Source organism: Nothoprocta perdicaria, unplaced genomic scaffold (genome assembly GCF_003342845.1).
Source record: "Nothoprocta perdicaria isolate Ctin4 unplaced genomic scaffold, notPer1 scaffold_64, whole genome shotgun sequence".
NCBI lineage: Eukaryota > Metazoa > Chordata > Aves > Tinamiformes > Tinamidae > Nothoprocta > Nothoprocta perdicaria.
In genome coordinates this window covers 2,763,516-2,786,706 of record NW_020455910.1, presented here as the reverse complement: position 1 = coordinate 2,786,706, position 23,191 = coordinate 2,763,516, and the positions used below count along the sequence as shown (strand labels likewise).

The window sequence follows — 23,191 nt, the reverse complement described above, 5'->3', positions numbered from 1 at the left end:
CAYTGAATACAGTAGGAAGTCCTAGATCTGGGGAAAAATAAAAAAAGATCTTGGAAGAGCCAGTCATGGAAACACTGCACTCTAGTGCAGATTATTATTGAATAGGTATTCTTTATACATAAAAGCAATGTTTTTTAAGTTTTAAACCATGATATTCCTACTAGCTCACTAAGAAAAATCTGCTTTTTCCTATTGTTGAATCTCATGAAAATATTATCTTAAATCATATGACACATATTATTTTTAAGTGCACAACTGCTGCAGTGACCACACAGAAAACACAAACATGGCAATGGACATAAAAATGGCATGTCCGTATTCCATAATCCCAAAATATTTGTAAGATKCCTCCTTAAAACTAGTGTACCAAGCAGCCTGGGATTCTTCACCTAGCTGTACCATAAAAGATATTATTTTCCACAGACAATTTTTAAGCTGTTGCTTTCCATGTCTAGTGTTGGAGAAATAACCTTTTGAAAGCGACCTGGGGCTGGTTTATCTTTGGGAATCTCCAGACAGCCCAAGCAGGAGATGTAACGGATCCATTCACCATGTGGTAAAATGTGACTTTTACAGCTGTTAGTGCACTGTTACAGAATATTTTTGCAAACACAATCTTTGAGAAAGTATAGCATAACATTTTCTGTTTGTCTATAAAGCCTTCTTAAGATACCAAATCTCCAGGACACACAGAGAAATAATGTAGCTATAAACTGTGCTCAAATCTTTAATCTACGGAAAAAATCAAGTATACAGTTAGTGAATGGAACAACAACAACAAAAAAAAAACAGACAAATGGAAGAGACCATTGTGCTACTTGAATTACTATACAAATAATAACCCAATGAGGCACCCAACGCAGAAGAGTATATCGAGAAATTGCATTATATAAGAACCAATGATCCAATAAATACAATGTGTAAAAAAACAGATGTTCTATGTGTAATATACATGTATCTGGAAAAAAGAAAAAAAAAGCTTTTTGCCAGATAGAATGAATTTTATGAAACAGTGGGAGATTTTCAAAAGTAKGTAGAACATTTAATTGCCCATCTCCTATGGAAGGATAATGAGACTTTTGCAAATAACTTATTCTGTGTTTTCAAAGCCCAAAGAGCTGCAAAAGTGACTGATCTGTGTCAGAAATATTTGGGAGATCAGATCACGCATTCTAGTGGGAAAGAAAAACAGAAATACAAATGACTAAGAATACAGTCAAACTAATACAAACATATGTACCTAATTAAAAATACCTAACAGTAGGTTAACTGTTTTTATAGTTATGTAAATAAAGGTTGCCCAATTTCCCAAAATATCGCCTCAGCTTACTGTGCTTCTAATAAATAAGTTTCATGAAATATGTAGGGAGAGGTTTACCCACTAAAACTAACAGATTTTTAGTTTTTTTTTCTGTAATACTCATTTCCTGAACAATATGAAACGGTTTCATAGCTCATTTCTGAGAATATCTACTAAGTGATTATTACTTCTATGCTTTGATCAAGATAACTAAAATTAGTGGAGATATTTGTTTGCTGAGGAGAAAACAATTACGCTTTCATTCTTGATTCACACAACACGTCACAGGTAATTTGGGGAGAAGGTAGCGTCAGTGAAATGCAATTAATTGGGTACACTGGCTACAGAATATATTTTAATTATGCAGTAGATGAAAAAAAGCAAAGGTACAATTTCTGGACATATTTTATACATACAAATATGTAATGGGTCAAATGCCTGTTGTGTTAGCTAAATGAGCTTGCCGGAGAATACCAAAATGAATGCTTGCAGAGTGAGGCATTAGCATCACAGAACCATTGCTTACTATTTGGAAACCACATCTGCAATTTAAAATAAAGATCAGACTATATTCTCCTATTTAAAATACCAGATTTGAATGAAGCCATCTAGAATTTTCCATGATGTAACTTTGGTGTGTTTTATGCAGCAATRTAGGGGGATGAATGAAATTCTCAAATGTAATTTAATATACAATTTTAAAATCTGCTTACATTTTGAAACATAAACATAATTTGGGCATTTCTGTGAGTTCGTGATTAATATACAGCTCTATGCATTTGTTCACGAGAGGTTTTCTTTTCTCTTTTGTTTTTGTACTTGTTTTTCTTTCTTCTTTTTTTTTGGACTATGTGTGTGCAGATGTGTATRTCCTTTGGAGTAACCCTTGCACTTTGGTTTCATATCTGCAAAAAAGCCCCTTGCTCTTAAGACATCTATTTTAGGGTGACCTCACTTCAGTCCTTAACCCTTTTCCTACACTGAAGAAAAAAAAACTGCTTTGAAGAGCCTTATTTAGCAACMGGTACATTGACAGCTTTCTTCCCAATACAAGAATTATATCTAGGTTTTGACAGGAATGAAAATGGATGCTTACATGAAATATCAAAAAAGTGAAGCGCCCAGCCTTTCAAAAAGACCTCTCTGCTGTTTTTGGCAGCACAATCAAATGATGAGACAAAACGTCCTCACAATGGAAACATAGCATGGTGATGACTCAGGATACTGGCAAGGACTTTATTTTGATAGGCCTTGAACTAACCCAAGATCACTTTTTTTCCTTTTTTTTTTCAGGAAAACATCCGACAAATGACAACGTGGGATTCCAAGTAGGGGTAAAACTACCAGGAAAATGATGCAAGTATTATTCAGCTATTCCAGCTCAGAGTTTTTATTGGCATTCTCCAGAAGTTACTCTTCTGGCATTCTCTCTGACACTATCAAGCTACAAGCTTACTCTACGTTTAAAACTTTATGAACAAAATAGCCCTGTAATAAAAATTATACAGAAGATCACTACATAAGGTCATTAATACTTCAAAAGATGTGGCCATTCAAAATTTTTAGGTGTTGTATTAAAAGCAATACTCCACAGAAACCAAAATAATATCCACATACACCTGAACAACAAAAATCTATTTGCTTTCATCCAAACTACTTACTAGTCAATGTTTAAAAGAAATCAGATAACTTTGTTCAACAGAAATTTTCAAGCAAGAATTTAAGGAAAATATTTACATCTGCTCTCTCTTCAAAGAGAGGGAAACACTTACATGCTTTCCCAAGAAAGCAGTCTTGATTTTAATTCTCTCTGCTGAAAATAAATCCCATTCCTGATTTACCAGAGCCAGAAACTCTCTTTCTACAGCCAAAACAGTATGTACCTATTTTCAAAATTSATTAATTATTTTAAAATTATTTTTTTCTTTAGCATGTGCCTTTAAATCAGGTGCACTTTATGGGTACAATTTCAGGACTGCTAGAATAGTATATGTACACACACATATATACATATATATATTAAATGAGGAAAGATTCTACTGCTTTGCACACAATCATATTCTTCATACCTTCTCAACTGTGGATACACTGTGTAAAACCTACCCATGTTTTGCACAAGGATTTGGAAAAGATGTCAGACACTGGGACTCATGAGGTAAAGATCTTTATGCAGTTCCTCTATTTTGTGATCTGTGCTTAGATCGCCGGTTTGTCAGATAGAAATAGTTATGCTTCCTAACAAGGAAGGGAGTCTTGTAAGGGCAAATGAATTCATGGATTCATGGGAAACAATTCTCTTGCCTTCCCTGATTAGGGAGAAAAAATACAGGTTTACCCACTATCTAGTCCCTTCTCAGTTACATGCTCAATCAGGAGAAGCAAAGACTGGGGCATGCAGGGTTACTGCACATGCTACTGCTTGTATAGGATAGGAATACTTGGAGGCATCAATATTTTCCTCATTCTGAATGCATAGGAAAAAATATGCAAAGTAATATTTTTATATCAAAGAAAGAGAAATGTTTTCCCTCAGAAATTAAAGATTAATTTCACCTTGACAAACTAAAGGCACCAAAAGGTTAAAAACATGAGGCCAATATATTTTTTTAGCCTAAAGGTATATGGTTTTCAAGTTTCTGAATATTATACTGTGTTGAATAGAAAAACTCTCAAGTAATATAAAGGAGTACTAGCAGACTATATAAGATGAATCTCTGGAATAACTTAAACTAAGAAAACAAAGTTATACATGGTATAAATTTTGTTCATGAATTCTGTGTCATGAATTGTCTGCTTCCAATTTGCACATATTTTATACACATAGAATCACAGAATCATGGAAGGGACCTTCACAGGTCATCGAGTCCAACCCTGCTGCAYACGCAGGGTCACCCAGAGCATAGGGCACAGGGCGGGTCTTGAAGATCTCCAAAGAAGGAGACTCCACAACCTCTCTGGGCAGCCTGTGCCAGGGCTCTGTCACCCTCACTGTCAAGAAATTTTTCCTTAAGTTCCTGTGGAACTTTTGGTGCCTCAGCTTGTGGCCGCTTCCTCTAGTCCTGTCGCTGGCCAYCACTGAAAAGAGGCCGCCCCCTCCTCCTCACTGCCTCCCTTGAGGTATTTAYAGACACTGATCAGGTCYCCCCTCAGCCTYCTCTTCTCCAGGCTGAACAGGCCCAGCTCYCTCAGCCTTTGCTCACAGGGCAGATGTTCCAGGCTCCTGATCATCCTCGTAGCCCAGCGCTGGACTCTCTCCAGCAGCTCCACATCCCTCTTGTACTGGGGAGCCCAGCACTGGACACAGTCTCCAGATGTGGCCTTACCAGGGCTGTGTACAGGGGGACGATCCCCTCTCTCGACCTGCTGGAGATGCTCTTTTTAATGCAGCCCAGGATCCCATTGGCCTTCTTGGCCACCAGGGCACACTGCTGCCCATGGTCATCTTGTCATCCACCAGGACTCCCAGGTCCCTCTCCGTGGAGCTGCTCTCCAGCAGCTCAACCCCTAATCTGTCCTGGTATCCGGGGTTATTCCTGTCCAGGTGCAGGACCCTGCACTTACCCTTATTGAACTTCATGAGGTTTCTCACTGCCCAGTTGTCCAGTCTAGCCAGGTCCCTCTGGATGGCAGTGCAGCCCTCTGGGGTACCAGCTACTCCTCCTAGTTTGGTATCTTCATGTTATTACATATTTCTATAGGATGAACAGTCCTTTCCCATTTTCTGGCTTCAGGACTTTAACATGATAGAAATATGTAATATYCATTTCATTCTATAACTGAACAGTCACCATTTAACAAAGGTGCTGTAGAATACAGATTATCATCATACTCAGACAAGACAGATTCATCTACCATTCTTTCTTTTCTCCCTATAAGGTCTAATGAATGAAAGGTTTTGATAAGAGCTTTAAATTCTTTTAATTTATATTTAAAAAGATTTAAAACTCATCAAACCATATCATAGCTATAATGAATCCAGTCCACCATACAACTGTTCATAAGGGTCAAGGGCACTATTGCCATTTTCAGTTATAAATTCATTTGAGAGGAAACAATAAACACTAATTCCATTCATTTAAATAACTTGGACCTTCCAAACATCTTTGCATCCATTTGCTCTTATATAAATGCAAGGCTTTCCTCTCTTACATTTAAATAAACTCTGAAAAAAAGAGAAATTATGCTTGTGACTATTTTTGTCACTCTTCAAATAGTAGGAAATGCTCTTGAATTTCTGCTAAAGCAGGCAAATCAGTTTTTGAGAAAACAGCCACATTTGTTTCCTGCCAAAATTTCTGGCATGAATTCAGGATGCAGCATTTTCTTAGGCACTCTCAAATGACGTAGCATTACCTGAATCTGAAAATAGTTGACAGCTGGACAGAAAAACTGAAAAAGTAGGAAAGCAGCAAATATGATTAATGGGAATATACTCTGAGAAATAATGGCCTATTGCTCAAGAGACAGGCAGTACTAAAGTGAAAACCTGACCTGAAGAAAAACAGTGGGAGATTAAGCAGCAGCACATTAATCCTGAGTTGACCAGTCAGTTCACACACAAGTGGCCAGAGATCCTCCACTGCCAACATGGAATAATGGTTGATACTCAAAAAAAGGGGTACTATTTCAATTAATATTGAGGCTTCTATTCTGCTGTCAAATTATATATTATTTGAGGAAAACTGACATACAGTATGATCATATTATCTTTATTTTCTTATGAAGTTAGGTTAAAATGCATGGAAAAAAGAGTTTCTCCTGAAGGAATGCCACAAAAAAGTAAGGATCTTTCTCACAAGGAAAAAGAGTTCAAAACCTGAGATWATTTACTATTCACTGACAATCACTTCACTTGACTCCTTACCTGCTTCTACCCTTTCTCYTTTTACTCTTCACCTTTCTCTTGAAGAAACAACCATATTATTTCCATAAGCATGAATCCACATGCTTATAACTGTCAAGAATCAAGATTTTGCACAGTCAAGTAGGTGATGGTCCATACAAAGAAGAAATTGTAACTTGCTGTCTCAAGGTCATGTTGCCTTAGAGTCAARCTCTACTGTCTACAAGCTTTAGATGACTCAAAGGAGAAGATTAGTAAAGATCAAAGTATTCASAGGCATCAGTCACGTTGTGTGACTTAACACTCATTTGTCTCTTCATCAGTCGATTAAGCAAATTACCACTATGACACATTTAATGTCCATACTGTGAGAAAGTCCAAGCACATGTTCTCTCACATTTCTTCTGTTACTAGTGATTTTGAGCCACTGTGTTTTCCTTATCGATTTTGTCCTAGTTATCAAATATATTTGTGATTTAAGGCAAAACTCATCTGAAAAGACCCTCTGGTTTACTATTTTTTTTTTTTGGCAAAATTAATAAATATGAGTTTTGCCTAGTGTTCTACAGTTTAAAGAATTTCAGACCTATTTCATAATAGTATCATTATCAATAATGCCTCAGATTTTTTGATTAATACATTAAATGATCTGAAATTGCAAAGTTTTAAACTAACTTCATGTACCATTTAATTATCAAAACCATCTTGAGTTTTATAAGAAAGCACAATAATATTTAAGCTATTTACAATAAAAATAATAGGCACAAGTTATGTTCAAATATTGCTAAGCAGACTATTTAATAAAGAAGTCGGACAGAGCATTTATCTCTTTTAGACGACTTCATCGAGCATAGTATGAGACAAAAGAAATGTAATCCATGCAGCAGAGGCAGGAAGGTCTGTTTTAGATAATCAAGTAATGCAGACTAAGAGAAAAAAAAAAGCTGGATTGAACCCAAACTCGCACTTAACACTCAGGTAAAAATTGCTCTAGCTCATGAGCCTCCATCTTAAAACACTTACAGAAATACCAAAAAAAGGAAAAAAAAAAGAAAAATAGGAAAAAAAAAGCACCAGCACACTGTTGATTACTTACTATCTATAGGAACAATGATCAGCAGCTTGTTTTTGTTTTGTTTCTTACCATGAAAATTTTATTTGACAGATATAAAGCATTTTTTCAGAAAATAATAACATTCTCTTTTAGGTACTTGCCCATTAGCTGTGTTACAGGATGCCAACTGCATCACATTTTATGAACTAGAAAGTATTTAAAAGCTATTGATATGAAATGCCACAGCATTCTGAAGAAATGCTTGCACTTTTCCTTTCCTTATTAATATAACTATCTTTTGAAGTTGAAGGAGTATAATTTGGAGTGTCCACTAAATGAAGAGTTTGGAGTGTCCATTTATGTCAAATATTGCTATGCTTGACTTTAAATAATCACAAAAAAAAAAAAAAGGGGGGGGGGGCGCTGAGAAACTGAGAATGGTCCTGAATCTTTCACTATATTTTAATTGCTATGGGAAACTAGCACCCATTTTTTTCCACATTGCCTGTGAACTTGTSGATATCAAAAACTGTCAGAAAAAAAATGGTTTCCTCCTAGCAGAAAAACATTCTGAATCTACAATTTCAAGATTGGTGTTACTATGAACTTTTAACTTTGTAAGCTTAATTCCTATTTTAATTCATAATTTTATTAACTTTCTGAATAACGCTAGATAAAATCCCTACTAAACAGATATCCCCTCTAAAATAAAAATGTTATCTTCATATCTCAAATAGAAATCATAAAACCTATTTTTGCTCATTTCAGTTTTATATTTACAGAACTTACCATATTTTGGTTGCAAGAATCAATYTGGACCATATAACACTCATTTTCTTCTAGTAATTCTACTACAGAAACTGAAGATTATATATATGTAGAATGAAACAGATTTTCTTCCATTCCCTGGTTCTTTATTTTCCATTTTTTACAACCTCTTTATCAAAACTCTGTGAGCTATTACATTATGAAAGYGATACTCCTCTGTTACAAATTCATGGAGGGTATAGAGGCCATAATGTGGTTTTAGAGTAGATAAAGTGGACTCACGATGTGGGAATGGAAGCACAAGACATGTCTTGTGCTAGTGACATAAATTACAGCTACTTTGGAGAGCTAGTTGAGGTTGTGGTGTGTGCTTAGGAGCTACAACTCTTTGCAATTCTCCTCAGCTGAGAAAACAGTTCGCTGGGAAGATGCCATTATTCCCTAAGCCACAATATAAACACAGGGAGATTCATCAAGCCTAAATTTAAGCTAACTCCTATCCAGCTGCTTGAGAACTTCCATCAAGTGGCTTCAAATCTATATAATCCACATTTTGTTACTTTTTCTTCATCTCATTTCTTAGGGCTGTTATCTTAAACTTTACACTCTGTAACCTAACTACAAGTTTTACAATATTTCATGCTTTTAAGGTTACGATCATGGAAAGATAAAAAGTTACATTTACAGAGTACCATCATTTTGAAATAAATTGTGCAAAAATGCAGTCCACACCTCCCAGGAAATGAAATCTTTGCTAACAATTTTATTAATAAGCAAAATAGATTAACAAGCTGCAATAAATTCATGGTTTTCTAGTTACCACAGTGCTAAGTCAGGAGGAAGCATCTCAGAGCCCAGTGCACCAATGATACGGGACTGCACATTGCATTGAAGTGCAAACTGAGCAGGTGTGCAGGATCTGACCAATAACTGTGCAAACTATGGGAAAGAAAAGTCTCTGGGAAGTTCTCATTCTAAAATCTGCTCTTCCTGGGACATCTCAGTTGCCATTCTAAGTTTGCTTTGCTCCTAGTCATTGCAAATGTATTTCAAATGTATATAAAAAAGTGTCTATTACCCCTCAGGAAGTTATCTTTACACAACATTACTTTTTTCACGTGCCACACACACACTTCTGAATACGAAGATATACCTAAATTTATCTGAGTTACACAAAATACAGTTCAGGAGATTGTTTTGGCTCTCTAGCACTGATTACCTTAGACTCCAGGAATCAAAAGGCAAAAGATAAACAGCATCTTCAAAAGGAACTTGTAAATGAGGCTGCCAACTTCTCAAAGTTTCGATTTACTAAAAATACCTCCAATTACACAAGCTTTCCATAAGGACACTAACCAGTCAACACAACATCTGTGCAACATGTGCATCTGCCACTTCACTCTTTGCCTGTCTGGCTTCTTAAGTAGTACTATCTGGAACTTGTTTTACCARTTTTCTGATTGTTACTATTTTCCAACAGAATACAAATAGAAAACAAAGTTATGTTTGTTTTCAACAACAAAAAACTGTATTATTTTAATTCTTTCTCCATAGAAGTAGTACATAGATAGACTTGACCAAAGTTCCATTAAACTTCACTAAGAACAGCTTGCTCCGTTAACTACCATAGGCAAGACTGAATGCTATAAACTCCATTAGCTATCATCCTTTCRCATTTTATGTGTGATGCAATTGTAATTGCCCTTCTGTACATGCCTCCTACTGATCACATTCTTTTCCTATSTAACTGAGGATTTATAGCAACAACAAAAAGTTGACAAGAGTGCCATAAATAGAAAGTTACTACAAGAAAAGTAAGAACTAAGTAAGAACAGCCCTGCTGGGTAAGACCAAAGGTCCTTTCTGACTCCCATTCTGTCCCTGACCACAGCTGTAAGTGGATACTTAGGGAAAGAAAAGCATAAAGACTAACATTCTACTTGTTATGAAATATCCAGTCTTTACAAACTTAGCCCCCAAATTCATGGTGGCAAAGACCAGACTGCAGAACTTTTGCTTTCTTCCTAGCATTAGTATCATTATCTAGGAAGGCAGCGTGTTGCCTTTGCAACTCTTCAGATGTTGGGGATGGCCTTATGGAACATGTCCCATCTGCTGGGGGGTTCTCTCAAAGTGACTGGCCAAGAGCCAACAAGAAGCAAAACATCATCTGGCAGGCRGAAGAACGAGGCTGAGCTCAGTGGCAGGATAGCCAGACCACAGCAGCAGAAGACATTAGGCACCAGGTTGGGCCTTGAGTTTCTCAAAGAAAGCAAAGATCTGCCTAGAGCAGGTTTCCCCTCTTTCTTCTCAACACTGTTGTCAGGTGAATGGGTTTGTATTTATTGGGTAGTGGCTCTGCATGCAAATCAACACTTTGGAAGGCTGGCTCTCCAAGCAGAGATGAATAAATGATTCAACTACTTATTTTAGTCACAAGTCACTCTTTGCATGAGAGACTTACCAGAACTTTACCAGCCAACTACCAGTTAAGTACAGTTCTTAGCTTTAACAAGATCTTTTTAACAAAATCTTTTCCTTAGCTTTAACAAGATCTTTTTTAGCTTAAGGAATTTCCTTAAGCATCAAATGTGTCCAGGATCTGCTGCATTTTAATGGCCAACACCACAAAATACAGCAAGAGCAAGTACACTGAAGAATTTTGCAAGTTTTGTTCATTGCTTTGGCCTAGATGGGAGAAATAATGAATTGCCAGAAAAGAGGAGAGGATCTCAGAGATCCAAAACAGGTAATTTTTTGATTTCTACCTTCACTCTACGTTGCAAATACGTTTCAGTATTTGCAACAGCCAATTGCTGACTGCTGCGTTCATCGGCAGCGATGTCAGGAACTTGTGAATACAAAAAGAGTGATGGATTGAACTGAAGATTTTTTTCCTGTGATTCTATCAAGAAAAAGCTTATGCCCTATTATTATTATTATTATTATTATTATTATTATTATTATTATTAGCTACCTTTCTGAATTTCAATTTCTATGAGATAGGCACATACTTGTAGTGCACTGAAGTATGCATCTGGGGAAACAGAACAGAAATAACCAAAGAGGCAATCTGAGATACAGGTATGTAGAGGGGGAGATAAGTTGGCAGATAAAGCATGTGTGAAGATTTTGGACCACGTGCTCCCCAGAGGACTCTAGATGTTTAACATTCCTTGTAGTTTAAAAGTAAGCATCTTGTGTCAGCCTAACTCATTTCTCTACTAGAGACTCTGGAGTCATAATCCTCCCTGAGGTATAGAGGGACAAAGAAGTCCCTGAAAAATACCTTCTAGGTGCTTCAGGGAAAATAAATAATATTCATAATCATCTCCAATTTAGATCTTTAGATCTAGAGGAACATTTTTTTACGGTAGATATAACCAAAAAAAATCATCTAGAAATTGTTTTTTTTTTCCTTACCTTAGCTTTTGGAGGAGTAATTTGTGCAAAAAAAAAAAAAAGTCTGTAATGACCTCAATAACCCTACTTGATTCAGGATCACAAAATCTACCAACTTACAGTTATATATGTTATCCATTCATATCTACCTGGACAGCAGCAGATCAAGATGAGTGTGGGTTTGTATTTCATTACTTTTCAAAGAAGAGTTCTTGTATTTCCCACTTCTGAGTGCTAGTAGGACACATACATGCTCTCTGGCCAAAAATCTCCAGGTGGTAAGTGATGGACACCAGGAAATGGATTTGCCAGATCAACAAATCAGCTCCTTGAGAACTCCTCTGCCTATCACTGATCAGCAGTAAAACTAGTTACTATTTATATTWGAAATACTTTTATCAGAATATTAAAAATTCTTTTAAGGATGAAGAAATATAGGCCTTTTATTAACCCTGCCCCTATAATCTTAGGTGCATCAATGAATGGCTACAATTCGTTAACTATATCTCATTCATATATCTCTTTTCTCAGCACTTCTGTTCCTGGTCTCCATGTGCAAGTATTATATCTTCTTCTTGTAAGAATTTGGCATGTATTAATTCTAAAAAAAAAAAGTGAATAATTACGAAAAGGCAGCAACATTCTTTACCCCTCTGGTAATTTATCAAACACCACATATGTGTCCACACTTTAAAACTGTCAGGCAGATCAAAGTGATATTCTTCGTAATAACAGACGATACTTTCTGAAGAAGTCAGTACAATAGGTCTACTGTACATCAAAGATGAATTTATAAAAGAGTATAAAGCCAGGGCTTACAATAAGTAAAAACACAGCACTGGAGACCTGGCATGAAACTCTTTACAGAATATTAGAAAGCCTTAAAAAAAAAACTGWTTTAAACATAAATCGTCACTTCTTTATTATTTTGTCTACACTAATCTTTACAACATTGCCCTATAAACCACTAAATAGACTGCATTTGGAAATCACACCTTTAAAATTTAAACAAGGAGTTGCTATTTTGATGACCATCTAAATTTATGTAATCAAAGCACAAAACATAGAACCACAACCTATTTTATTTTTGAGGCAGGGAACAACTATTTAATCCTTCTATTTACCAAGAACTTCCACTGAAATCAAGCTTTCTAACTAAGATTAATGATGTTTATGGTTCCTAAACAATTCTTGGGATTTGATCTAGTCAAATATTTGGAAAAGAGTAAAGGTCTTTTTTCATAGCTTAAAATGCTGTTTTTTTCCAAAACACATTCTTCTCCCTCCATACACATGGAATAACATTTTTCCAATGGGAATCAAAGCTAGTATATATCCAGTGTATTTTCTCTTTATACTCCCAGCTTTAAAATAGTTTGCTATTCCAAACAAATATCTTTTCTAGACAAAAGGAAAGAGATAACACAGACTACTACTTATTTTAAGATATTTAGGTATTAYTAGCAGTTACTCAACTGCTAAAGCCATAGATTGTCATGTTTAAACAAGAAATAATATGCATGTTTTTAATGAAAAGAATTATTGGAATAAATTACAAATGGTTGAATAATATTTTTGGAAAAGTAGAGAATTTTCATTTAAATCTCTCTAATACTAAGATGAACTAATTGAAGTCTTAYGGTCTGAGTTAATTCCAATCTCTACCACATTATCACTTGAGATCTTATAAAACTTGGAGTTATCACAAAAAGCTTGTGACAGAAAGGCTACCAACACTTGCTGACACTGTTTCCTTGTCAAGACAGGTCCTCTATACTTGTCCAATCCTGTATTAATGCCATTTCTTGTAGTCTTAATACTTGTCTACTTTTCTCATTCAGGCAAAGTATATGGTTTACCTTCCTGAAAATGTACTGATTTAAAAATTCCTCTATCYATTTTCCAATTATTACTTCTAATTTAATCTTGGCGATTTATCTGTTCTCAAATTTTGCCAAATCTCCTAATTTACTTATGTTCAAAAATTATGGTGACTAGTTTTGCCTTAAATATTGATTAAAATTGAACAAATCTAGTAGGAATACCAATCCATCAAAGCCGATTTGGTGTCTACAACAAACCCCATGAACAATGATTAGATAATTCCTTATTGATAGGAATATTGATAATTCAGAAGCTCAGTGATGAATGAAACAATATTTTCAATGAATTCATGCTTGAAAAAATGTGAGAGTGAGTGGATCAATTGAAAYTGCTGAATTAATTATTAATTTCTTACTAAATGGCTACTGGCAATGATCTAATATTGTTATAACCTGTCATGCTAAACTTTTTTAAAAACAGCTAAGAACAACTCCTGGTACTTGGATGCCTTTAGTAGTCAAATCAGTAAGTTACACTGATTTATAAAAATTCTTAACATTAGAAATAATTCTACCTATAAAGTTCTATTAAAATATTTTGGAAATTCAACACTTTAAAGCTTCAACTCTTTTATTTCACTAGCAGAGCTAGTACAATTTACTACCCTTTAGTAGTTCTTATTCATTAGCCTAATTAAAATCTTCAACCATAGCACTCTTCCACTATACTTTATATGCCAGAAAAGAGTTTTTCACAATCAAGTATTAATACTATAWTCTACTATCTGAACTTTTCCATGATATCCTTATATATACTTGAATTCCCAGACCAAAAGCCGAAACTCAAAATGCCATTTATTATACCCATGATATTTTAAAAAGATAAGTTTCAAGTAACCATTAAATTATCGCTGTATTTCAACTACTAGTCCATATAATACAAATTTAATTATTGATTTATCTATTTTTTCATTATCAATTGCTATTTACTATATRAGATTTTTTTCAAATTGACTTTGAAAAAAAACCCCTTTGCTTTTCAATGCATTGCTAAATGCCCACACTCTTGGAGACACCTACATTGCTCTATAAAACATTATATACATCAGCTGAACAACAGGGATGAACATGCATTTCTGTAAAATTTATATAAGAAAATAACTCCTATTTTCAACATGTGAGACACATGTGAAATATCCACGGAGCTAATGCAAAACATCAAAAGAGACATGTTTTCCTTCCATTCATTGGTGTCAAGTAGGTCATATCCCTTTATGGTACTATACATCTGTTGGGTGTGAATTAATTTCAGTGGCATAGGTTTTCTTAATAAGTGATGTGCCAAAATGTTGATAAAATGCCGACAGCCACCTGCTTTCAATCTGCTTCAAACCAATCCCCTGAAAACCTACTTTCCTTCTCCTTCCTAGGTATATGCTCATTAATACACACACAAAAAAAAGACAAATGAAGCATTAATTAGATGGCAACAGTGAAAAATTCAACGAAGAACACAATAGACAAGGGATATTATCCTGTCACTGAGTGGGCAATTTTTTTTGAAGGTGATGAACTTGCTTACCTAAAGGATACTTTAGGTTTACAAGCAAGCTCTTCTGCTCCTGTTGTATAAGCCATTAAAAGGCTGCTTTCTTTGCAACTGTACAAATTAAAGGTTTAAGATATTCAATATATGAAAAAAACTCTCTGGACAGGAGTATCAGTCTGGTGCAAAACAGGGAAGAGTCTTTCAAAATCTTGCTGTTAACCTAAAGTTCATACATAGTTGAGGCCTCAGAGACTAATAAATAAATACATCTCCTGTASGCTCCCCTTTCATTAGTAAATCTATGTTCTGAGATGGTGGTGATCACCTCTTACGATCTCCCACTGCTTTACCCAGCATAAAATAGACCTGATAAAGCATAAAGTTTGATCTCAAACCAATCCTGTTCTTCAACAGGTTTTCTCTTCAGACTTGAAGGATTATACATGAGGAGCTTGCTGTAAGATTGCTGCTTTGGAAAGCTAAGAGAGAAGTTTGTTCTGCAGACCAAAGATTCCACTGAGAATCTGAGCTGAGAGCTCAATACAGTGCAAGTGTCTACTCAGCCAATCTGCCATGGAACAAGGAAGGTCCTCACACTGATATATAAATTCATGGAAAAATAAGAAATGAAGAGTAAGAATTCATAGCCAGTTTCATGGTTGGTCGTTGCAAATGTACCTTCCTACAGATCTGTGCTGGGCCTGATCACATTCAASTTATTCATAAACAGAAATGAAGAGCAAAATGAGAATGTTTGTRAAGTATTTTAACTTATTTGTGGTAATAAATACAAGGTCAGCTGGGAAGGACTGAAGACTTTGAATGCTGAGTAAAATGGCAGATTAAACACARGGTAGGTAAATGCACCCTGAAGCAAGCAGGAAAAAATATAAAAAGAATATCAAAATTTGCCTTCAATTTACCTATTGCCACCTAAAAACAAGTTTTTGCATTACTACACTGAGCCTTAGGAAGGGATGAGATCAATGGCCAGTAGTAGACAAAACCAAAACCAAAACCAAAAAGCAACTATTTTGTTAAGAATTAAAGGAAAGGGAGGTGGAACAGAAGGGTGAACATCGTTGAGACACTGTATGAATCCACATTTGCCTGCACCTTGAACACTAGCTGCAGTTATGGTCAGGATCCTGCTCCTCTCCCTCCTTCTCAAAAAGGACAGTGCAAAACTGAAAAAGATTCAGAATATTTAACCAAAGTGACTAACAGCATGGAGCAGTTTATAGGAKGCAGTGCTAGTCACACAAACTTGCATTTTTCAGTCTGGGAGAAAAGAGCTGAAAGTGARATATGATCCAAGTGTAGAAGATAAGAAAAGTAATTGCACAAATTCATGAGAGGAAAAAAAACAACACTATTAAACACAGACAATCATCCTTTCTAGATTTAAAAAAAATAATATCAGTCAATGATACTGTTCAAAAAGAGCAAGTACAATATTTCATCCAGAAGATGATCCACAAGAAAAGGCAACAAAACTTGCAAAAAAAGAAAAGAAAACCTCCACTGCAAATATTAAGCACCAAACAAACACTTCAGACTCGAGTCTTCACTCTACTTTTTAAGATCAGAAAAAAAAAAGAAAAAAACACAGAAACTATCCAGTATCTGGTATTCTTTTTTTTTTTTTTTTTTTTTTTTTTTGCCTCTGTAAGAAATGGAACAAATCCTCAAATAATTTCAGAAAGCAGAAAAACACATTTATCCTTTTTGTTTTTATCTGTTTTATCCAACAGAACAAAGGTGTGTAGTGAAGAGACTGGAGAACTGCACATGGGTATCAAGCCTGTGTGAAGACCACTGGAAACTGGGACCCGTATGTACAGACTTAGAAAGAAATGGTAAGACTGCAGGAGACCAAGTCCAGAGACTGGGAGAAGAAAAGAATATTTTATGATCTTTTTTTTTTCTCCTGTGGGATATTGGGCTGAATACATGCATAGATCAAAGAGCACCCCCATCTCTGCCTGCCTTAATGATGTGGTTCATCCCTGCCCCCTTAAAATATGTTTTTTATTTTGTTAAAAAGTATAAATATTTAACTTGCTTGAAAACACTGGTTTCAAAAAATGGACATGTGTTATTCTTTATATATGGCAGTTTTTAAAGTAGGTTTAATATGATGATTACTTGATATTCATGAATAACAAAGCTAATTACTGTTGCTAAATCCACATGCCCCATGCAGTTTTAATATGGTGAAGCTCCCCTTTATCCCTTAAAAGAAGATTTAAATGCTTAATGATTTTTAAGCTTCAGAGAATGGGACAGTAACTTTTGCATTTTTAACTAACTATGGCTTATTCTTTGAACTTCAGGACAGATGAATGGAATTTGCTGAACTCAGAATCGCAGGAACTAGAAAGTGATAGGGATTATTATGAGCAGTTACAGATTGTAACATTAACTAAACCAACTAGACTAAAATCACAGCAGATAGTCCTATCTTGGCATGAAAAAGCAATGAGATGTTCAGGTTTTTTATGTTCCTTGGCAAAGCTTTTTGTGCCAAAGGTGATCTTTTCTTTAAGATTTAATCTTGAGTAATCTGTTTCCTTTCATTTAATTATATAACTCCAGAGCTCTAGGATTCCTTCTGCAACCCTTGATTACTCTGTTTCTGCCTTGACATTTACACTTCTCAAATATCTATGGATTCACAGATCCAAAACATCTTCCTTGCCATCTCTCATCCAAGCCATATGCACTTGACTCTGAATTTCTTTTTCTACCTTCTTTTTCGTAATCAGTAGCAGAATCCAGAATATTTTTGTYGTTTTTCCATGAACTTTTAGTTAGCTTCAAAGAACTCTTTGCTGGAAGAGGTGTCAGCCCATGCAGCCAACAAATGAGTGCAAACCAGCAACCCTCATGCTCATCTTCAGAAAGAGCAAGGAAAAGGACCCAGGGAACTACCATATAGTCAGTCTCCTCGTGCTCCCTGAGAAAAACATGGAACTCCTTTTCACAGAAGCCATTTCCAGACTCTGGAAAGTGTCTAGGAACAACAGTGAAGATTTACTAAAAGTAAAGCAGGCCTGACCAACCTGATCACCTTCATGCTGAGATGTTTTTATGATCAGACAATTGCTCTGTCGGAAGAGCAATGACAGATGTCATTTGCTTTGACCTAAGCAACATTTTTCACAGTCTTATATAACATCCTTCTGTGCAAATGGGTTTGTATGAACTGAACACACACAGAAAACACACTGGACCACCAAAATCAGAGAAGAAGCAATGGTCATTGGTACAAAGTATATCTTGCATCAGCTAACCTCTGATTACAAGTGATATTTCTCAAGGTTTGATGCCATTTCATTAATGACCTTGCCAATGGGACAGAATGACCCTTAAGAAAGCCCACAAGAGACAGCAAACTGGGGGAAGTGGCTGAGACGCAGAGGGGTAGGGCTGCCATTCAGAGGGATATTGATAAAAGAGAGAAGCGATTGGCAGAAACCTCATGCAGCTCAAAGATAAGTGTAACCACCTGTACAGGACATGGAGCAACTTCAAACAACAACACATGGATGGATGTCAACTACTAGAGAGCAGCTTTGAAGAGAAGAACCCAGGAGTCCTGGTGGACATTTTGATCCTGTGACAGCAGTGTGTCCCTGCGCTGAAGAACGTCAACCATTGGGCTGCATTAATAACAGGAACAGAAATGGATCAGATGAGATTATGCTCTTGCACCTAGACTATGGTTTCTAGCTTTCTTCCCCAAAGAAGAAAGAGATTGACAGGCTCAACTGATCAGTGGACCATCAAGGCTGTTAGAAGGCTAAATTTATGCAGTCTGGAGAAGAGAAGGCTAAGGATGGGGGTGGGGAATCAAGTGAGGGTGATTAAGCACTGAGAACTGCCCTGAGGCGCAGCTGAACCTCCATCCTTAGAGTTATTAAAATTTGAATGGGTGATGACCTGCAAAGCCTGGTCTAAGTCTGACATGAGTCTTCCTTGTAGAAGAAGAATGGTCGAGATGACCTCCAGAGGTCTTTCTACATAACTTAATGATGTTTGCAATGAAGTAATTAGCAAGGGTGACATGTATAGCCAAGTGCAGACTACAGATTAGATTAACTGAAATGAAAATAACAGCATAYAATTGGATTATTACATATTTTTTTCTATTATCTAAAGAAGCAACATGAGGCTAATAATAAATGTGTATACCTGAGGGCAGGTGGCTTCATTAAGCTTATTGGATTGCAGAACATTAGGAAAAAAAGAGAGTAACAAAATTAACTACTGGATTTATATTTTCAATATAGTGAATCAAGATGTAGCTTTACAACTCATTAAAAAGAAGGAAAACACTAACATGAATAAGAAATATTCCTATTATTTAATAGGAATCATGAGGTTATTTAATAGGTTCATGAGGTTATTTAATAACCTCATGAATATAAGGGATATATTAATGAAGAACAAAYAGGTATCTCAGGATATAGTCAATAAAATGTTTTCTGAAAGACTCTATTAATTGCTCTCCAGACTGTGAAGCCCACATTAATAGTACAGGACTTCTGCACAGCACCAGCTCAAAACCTAAATTCGAGGCATCCTTTCACCTCTTGTGACTTCCATTCCCCTGACAATGGTAAAACGGCACTCTGCAAATTATTTATTGAAGATATTCACATGTACCTTTATTTAGAATGCTTATCTAATGTCTATCCAAAAGAGGCCCTGTGTCTGCGAAGTATCCGAGGAAGATACCCTGCATTTCTTCACATGTTCCATGTTTCAACATGGTCATGAACCAATGCCCTTTCTCTCCCCCTGCTCTTGGGAAGGGATGACGAAGAGGAGGACGGTGTGATGCCCAGACGAGCAGAACATAAACAAGCTCTGGGGTTCTGACAATGTGGGAAGGGCGAAACAGAAGCAGCTTTGGCTGCTCTAGAGCATTTCCCATCTCCACYCAGCCCCAAGGCAAGCTGAACCTACAATCAGGCCGGCAAGGAAGAAGTTTCTTCTCCAGCTCTCCCATAAAAAAAAAAAGTTTTGGAAAGGAAGAGTTGACTATGTCTCTCTTTTTAATTTTCTCCCTAACTCTATTATTTGTTAAGATTTCTCAATAGGTGCTACAGAAATGCCAGTGGAACCTTGTCTCATTTCAGTATTAACTGTCTTTAAAAGACACTGCCAGCCTGACTAGATSCCTGGTTGAGAGGACAAGATATATACACTTTTTGCTAGGGCAAAGCTCTTTCCCTCTATTTTTTTTTTCTTTCATCAGCCTAAAAAACTAATAATTTAAACTCACAGGTCTGTCACAATTAGTGACTGGCTTTTCATGCAAACTGATGGTCAACTCTAAGAAATAACCAAGAGTAAGAAACTGAAGAGAGGACTGCACAACGCTGAAAGACTGCAGAAAAAAAGGAGAAATTAACAGTTCAGAAGATGAAACACCTCATACGTGCCCCATCATCACTCTTAATGACGAAGCAAAAGACGATTCAGACATGGACTGAACCCTGGGATTTGACTRAGGACAGACAAGGGAAGTCTTCAGGCAACACTCGTATTCATTACCAGGCACAAGGAATATTTTGCAGTTCATTGGTTGAAACGACATGCAGAGTCAAGTGCGTGGACATGTAAACTCATGAGAAGATGACCAACCTACAGTAAAAGCTGAAATTAAGCACTAGTGCCTCTCCTCCCCAAAAATACCTCAAAATTGTTTTCCTTTCTATGTAATTATTTTCATCAGCTAGTATTTCCCATGCATCAGATGTTACAGAATCACTTCAGCCCATTTACTGAATAGTATTTTTTACTAAAATAACGCTGTTCCTGTTGTTAGAACAATGTCAGAATACAATGGCAATCTAACCAAGCACATAATAATAATACATATATGTAATTTACTCAGATCACTGTATATCACTACAGAKGATGCAAACACTGAGAGCTACATCACAGCTACAATGTTTTAAAGGAAATTTGACTGTAAACCAGGCAAAATAACCTACCTCAGTAGTGCTACTGGAAGGTTCCAGTCCAACCATGTTGGCTTCTACTAGCTGCTGAAGAAGTTGTACTTGAGCCACACTGAGGAAGAAATCCAGATTTGTTGTTGCATTTACCTCCAAAGAATGACCACACACTAAAATCTCCTGTAGAGAAAATAAGGAAAAATACTAGACAGCAGCTACTAGGTAAATAATTTGCAGTCTTGTATAACCATATTTTGATTTTCTGCTTTAGTCAATGCTTCAAGATAGGTATAAAATGYTAATTATGGCTTTTCAGGGGACAGAGGTGCATCAGACTTCTAAATGAGGATGTGGCTTATTCTTTGCTTTGCTTTCATCAGCGTGTGTAACCATTAAGGCAAATTTTGTAAGGAAAGCATTTCATGTGTGAGGTCTTGTTTCTGTCTCTTGGTAKTATCAAATAGTGGACTGTCAGACTTTGTTTTTTATTTTCTTGGCAAAGAGTGCAAGTCTCTTTTCCTTCCAAAAAAGGATGCACTTTTTTGGGAACATAAACTCTGCTTGATTTATAATGAAATCATGTGCTGGAGCTCACTGATAACCAACCTAATTGATTTCTCTTTGCCTGTAAAACATTGTTAATACTTTGGCAGAGCTAGCTGGATAACCACTGCTTTATTGGTGTTATCTAGCACAAGAAAAGCTCTTGACCACTGCTGGCAAGCAATAAAGAGATGAAAAACAGAACCAATCCAGAAGGCTTTGTTAATAAGTAGAAGTGCTGCCCCTTCTCATGATACTATGTGCATACCATTCRAGTTCTTAGTAATCTAAAATAGGCTTCTTCTTTCACTAGTGAACATCATATAGGGATCAGATAACAAGAAGAATTTAAGAAGCAAAAAGATTTTAATTCTTAAGTAATTTTTTTATTTAATTTTAAAACTTATATTTGTTCTGAGTTTTTTTTACTTAATCATTTCCATGCACCCTAGCCACTCCCAAAGCTATTTCTTTTTTTACATTAAATATATTTCCATCTGCACTTGTGATGGCTCCTTATATAAAACAAAGTTGTCCATTTTTCCTTAAATACTTATTATCTACCATCTTCCAACAATGTGCACCCATTTCAGAAAGCATAAATATCTTTTTTATTCCTATCTCAGTTTTGCTCATTCAAGGAGGTAGCTGTTAGGAGGAATAATTCCTGCAAGCTCACAAAAGCTGACTGGCATCTCCCCTATATAATAAGTTTTCTATGAAAGAGATGAGGAAGTTTCCACTTCCAAAAAGTGAGCCAGTCTTTTGTGTGTAACAGGCCTGACACACTAACCATTAACAAGCCGATCGCAGCCTGGCAAACATGACTGTTAAATATGGAATACCTTGAAGTACCCAGATTGCTGGTCAAGGACACACAATGTCTGTGGATATCTGTGAGCTTGAGAATCTCGCTAAAAAACCTGCAACTCAACCTGCTTCTTACAGGCAGCATGTGGCAACAAACCACATTTGCAGGTTTGTTTGTGAAGAGCTTATGAAGACAATATTTTGTAATATACTATCACAGCAACTCTTCTTAACAACTTTCTATCGGAAAACCTTTCAAARTATTGCTGGCAAGCATTAAAGGATTCTCCTTTTTCTGGATTGCAGACAGGCTATCTACCTCTGGACTGGCTGCCTTTAATATTAAGGGCTATACACGAGTTTCCTCTGGCAGAGAAAGCACATTTCAGGTATTATGATTGTTTTTTTGATAGCTAATGGTTTCTGGATTTGAAAATAGGATGGTTATCCATATATTAAAAGTTCTGCTACTTCTGCTCACATTTTGTACTCACCTCTGGGTGCAAATTCTCCGGAGCATCAATTTTTGTGAAAATAATTGCAGGAGCTGCAGTTATTCGAACTGTGAAATCTGTTAAAATTGGAGTTAAAATTGCTCTCCTTTCCTGATGCCGCCTTATGCTAGGGGAAAAAAAAAACAAAATAAAATAGGTTAAATCACATTATAAACTGTTTAGGGATCAAAACTTCCCATATTCTTCCAGACATATAGCAAACAGCACAATAAAAGCTTCAACATCAGTTTGACTTTTTGGTTTCTATCTCAAAAAAATACATATGTAGCATCATTACAAATCACATTAGTTCCAATCCTGAAGACAGGATGCATCTTTGTTTATTGACCAAGATATATCTAAATATTTGAATTTTCAAATTATATCTTTCCAGATAATTGTTGCAATTGGCTTTGTTTTTCTGCTGTTTAACTAGACTATACAAAATCATTTGAATAAAGATACCAGCTTTAAAATCAGTATTTTTCAAATGTGTTAATGGATGCTCTTTAAAAATAACTTTTATCTCTAATATTTGAATTTGTGCATTAAAGTCTTGTAGGAGGAAAAATACAATTGCTGATCACAATAACATAACTATGACAAAAACAAAGACATGAAAAATTTAACAAG

General features: G+C 35.9%; 1 protein-coding gene across 1 annotated transcript in view; it reads right to left on the bottom strand.

Annotated features, from left to right (window-relative positions):
• VPS13B (vacuolar protein sorting 13 homolog B) overlaps positions 1 to 23,191 on the bottom strand; it is a 399,744-nt gene that overhangs the window by 121,236 nt on the left and 255,317 nt on the right. Inside the window, exons 31-32 of the mRNA XM_026049995.1 lie at positions 22,559 to 22,685; positions 20,748 to 20,891 (exon numbers count right to left, since the gene is read on the bottom strand). Of these exons, the coding sequence (XP_025905780.1) occupies positions 20,748 to 20,891; positions 22,559 to 22,685 (271 nt within the window). The remainder of the gene's footprint in view (positions 1 to 20,747; positions 20,892 to 22,558; positions 22,686 to 23,191) is intronic.